We start from the raw sequence: 4,019 nt of genomic DNA, 5'->3' as shown, positions 1-4,019 counted from the left end.
CGAAAGAAAGTGGGGCAAAAAAGAGTGCATTTCAGGGGAAAAGATTGCTGCAATATGTCAAGAGCCGAAATAGAGAGAGGGCGCTATTGACAGACAAAATGGCTGAACCGGAATAAATTTTCTCTACCAAATTTGACGGTTTTTTGGGTGTTTACAAAGACAGTGATCGAGTCATTTGTACATATTATGTGTTTTGGACCATAAGTGCTGACTAGACAGTGAAAATGGATCAGAAACAGCATTGTGTGGATCAGCAGGACACACGTCCAGTGTCGCCATTCCAGCCCCCGAAGAAGTTGAAATCAGCTACGGACGATGAAGGAGGTGCTCCGCGGACCAAGACGACGTCGGGGAAGCAGTCCGTTAAACGACTGTCTTTCTCTGACGCAGCAGCCGCCGATGAGGGCGATCCACCACCCCGGTGCTTCATTCGATTCATGAAAGATTTCGATAACAAGTGGGAAGAAAGATTTTCCAACAGATTGGACAAATTGACGGTGAAAGTGCTGGAACATGACGACACAATTGTTGGGGTTACACATCAGTTAGACGTCATGGAGCAGGAGGTGAAGAAGCTGAAGAAAGAAAGAAATGAATTAGTATCAAAGCTAGATGATCTCGAGAACAGGTCACGCAGGAACAATCTTGTGTTCCATGGGATTGCTGAGTCCCCAAAAGAGAACTGTTACAACTTGATTACAAAGGAGCTCCTTGTAGACTTCATTGGTCTTTCACCAAATAACTTCAAAGTGCAGAGATGCCACCGCACGCCAGGCTCTCACACAACAACAGTTCCTGGAACCAACGCCGGTCCAAGGCCCACAATCATCCATGTAGCTTTCAGTTCTTACTTGGAGAAGGAGCACGTTCGCAAGGCATGCGTAGAGAAATTCCGAGCCAACAAATTCAAGGATGGTAAGATCTTCGTCAGTGACGACTTCTCTAAGAGGGTCCTAAACAAGAGAAAAGAGAAAATGGATACATTCAGACGCTTGAAAGAAGAGGGGAAAAGGCCCTTTTTTCTCTACCCTGACAGCCTTGGGTTTAGAAGCAAAGAGGGGAAATTGCACATCGTTGAATAAACTCGAACTTATTTGCTGCCCATGGAAAAATTTGTTAAATACCAGGAATTCACAAAAGAGAGTCTTACAAGCATTCAACTTCATGAAGTGATATGAGTGGAAAAATGACAGTCTAATGATTGAATGTTTTGTTTTGCTTATATCCCATTTGGTCGGTGCTTATTATAATTTTTTCCCCCGCCACTCCAGACCTGTACTGTTGGAAAATAAACATGTTTTGTCTAGGTCTTTCAATGGTAGTCAAAACAACTGTTGTACCACATTGTTTAGTTTTGTCTGCAAACTGCAAACAGTCAGATACATCAGGTTTTAGTGTTTTACATTGTTGCTACGTGCATATAATCATATATATATATATATATATATATTTATATTTAATCACATGAAGAGTTTTTGTCATTGATATTGTTTGCTTTGATCATAGAACATTTTTTTTATCATATTTTCACTCTTGTATAATGTTTTATTTACTTTCTCATTATTGATATATGTTTTGTGATCCGTGTCAATAATTGAAATGCATTTACAGGTTAAACTGGGTGTAATCCTTTTAATTTATTATTATTATTTCTTTTTTTGAGGAAAGATATAAATTTACTCTTGCATGTTTATTCAACGATTTTTTTTTTAATTTCTCAAAATATATGGTCCTGTATAGGGTTAGTATATGGATGGCTTTTTTAAATTGCTGATTATACCGTCTCTAAGTCTCTCTAATCTCTAAGTTTTCTTTTTTTTTCATTAAGAAATAATTATTAGCCAACTGCTGTTATCCTGCACACTTGGGAAGGGCTGGCCTTTGATTTGAAGCCCTTTCCTTTTGTTATCTTGTGCACTTGCGCGCTCTTTTTGTTTGCTTTTCAATTGCTTTTTTTTCTTGCTCTGTTTTGTACCAATTTTTGATGATCTTAAATTATTTATACAAGTATGTTTTTGATGAGTTGCAGCTTTTATTTACAGTGATGTTGAAAGTTATTGTTTCATGCTGACAGTCATATTGTTCTGTTTTTAGTTTTAATCCATATTTGGATTCAATTTACTTGAAATTAGTTATTTTCAAATCAGAGTAATAGCGTTAAAATTAATAACCTTTAATTGTAGGGGTTTACAAGATTATGTTAAAAGGCGAAACATTTTTCATTATTTAAGGTCCTTCGATGCCGATATAGTTTTCCTCCAAGAGACTCACTCTTCTAAAATTGATGAAACTTCTTGGAAGCAGCAGTGGGGGGAAAGATTTGGTTTTCAAGTTACAATTCAGATAGTAGAGGAGTAGCTATTTTAATTCGCAATTGTGTATCCGTTACTTTCAATTCCATGTACAAAGATTCTAATGGTAGATATTTAATAATTTCTGCAAGTATAAATGATGTATCTTTGATTTTAATTAACGTGTATGGTCCAAACAATGATGATCCTGAGTTTTTTCTTGAGGTGTTTAGTAGATTAGACCAATTTGATTTTTCTTCAATAATATGTGCTGGTGATTTTAACTTAGTTTTGGGATCTTAAGATTATCAAGGAAGCAAAGAAATGCATTCTAACGTAAGAGCGAGGAATATGTTATTAACTTTAATTGAGGAATTTAATTTATGTGACATTTGGCGTAGTTTTCATGAAAATTTGAATCAGTATTCCAGACACCAAAGAAATTCTAAAGTTTTATAAAGGCTTGATTTTATTCTTGTTTCAGATAATTTTATTGCAAATTGTTTTCAATCTAAGATAATCCCGGGCATTCAATCTGACCATTCAGCTGTTATGTTAAATTTTGAAGGAATTCAGCCAGTAAGGGGTAAGTCCTTTTGGAAACTTAATTGTCAATATTTGCACAATGATTCAGATTTTATTAAGATTATTAAGGAAAAAATAGAAGAATTTAAAATTATCCATACAAATTCTAACTGCAATCCCAATATTTTATGGGATACTTTAAAATGTACGATAACAGGATCATGTTTACAATACTTTATTGAGATTTAGATTAGTAACAGATAACTTATGTACTTTTTGTAATAATAGCGAAGAAACAATTAAAATGTACGATAACAGGATCATGTTTACAATACTTTATTGAGATTTAGATTAGTAACAGATAACTTATGTACTTTTTGTAATAATAGCGAAGAAACAATTATGCATATATTTTGTTCTTGTATATATTCAAACGAGATATGGTCAAAACTTGAGCTTTGGCTGTCCCGTAATGCTATTCATATTAAGCTTACAAATCAAAATAAATTATTTGGTTTTTATGGACGTAATAACAGTGCCCTCAATTGCATTATGATTATAGTAAGGAAAGAAATTTTTACAGCCAAATGCAAAAATTGTTTGCCAGTTTTTGAACAAATCATGTCAGCGATAAAAAGTTATTATGATATGGAAAAGTATATATGTAAAACAAATCTGAAAGAAAAGAAATTTATGAAAAAGTGGTTAAATTTTACTAAATGTCTCTGATTGTGTTTTCTTATGAAATGATTTGTCAGGTAATTTTCTGACACTTTGAAAAGAATTTGCAATTTATAACTGATTTTTGTAACTGTTTGCTGTTCTTATTGTATTTAGAATGGCCAAGAATATCATGTGTTAAATCTGCATGTACATACATATCTCTTTTTGTATATATTTGTGTGTATGATATTATTCAATAAAGGAACCCTGTGGAAGGGGAAAAAAATGTTTACAATACTGTGCTAGAAAAAAGAAAGAAAAACATTTTGCAAAAAAGCAGTTATTGAAAGATGTAGAAGAAATTGATAAGAAATTGGGTAATGATATGAATAATGGAGACCTTCTTGCTGAAAAAGAGGTGTTAGTTCAAACGTTAGATGATATTCTGCAGGAAGAAACTAAAGGTCTTGTAATTCGTTCTCGATTAAGATGGGCTGAGGAAGGAGAAAAAAGTTCAAGGTATTTTTGCAATTTAGAGAA

General features: G+C 33.7%; 1 protein-coding gene across 1 annotated transcript; it reads left to right on the top strand.

Annotated features, from left to right (window-relative positions):
- The first annotated feature begins 224 nt into the window (after positions 1-224).
- Positions 225-1,082, top strand: LOC140231735 (uncharacterized). The gene has a single exon (XM_072311887.1). The coding sequence runs from the start codon at positions 225-227 to the stop codon at positions 1,080-1,082; it is 858 nt and encodes a 285-aa protein (XP_072167988.1).
- Positions 1,083-4,019: the final 2,937 nt, after the last annotated feature.

The sequence above is a fragment of the Diadema setosum genome, chromosome 8 (assembly GCF_964275005.1).
Source record: "Diadema setosum chromosome 8, eeDiaSeto1, whole genome shotgun sequence".
Taxonomy (NCBI): Eukaryota; Metazoa; Echinodermata; class Echinoidea; order Diadematoida; family Diadematidae; genus Diadema; species Diadema setosum.
Note: the sequence above shows the minus strand (reverse complement) of the source record. Positions and strands in the feature narration are given on the sequence as shown.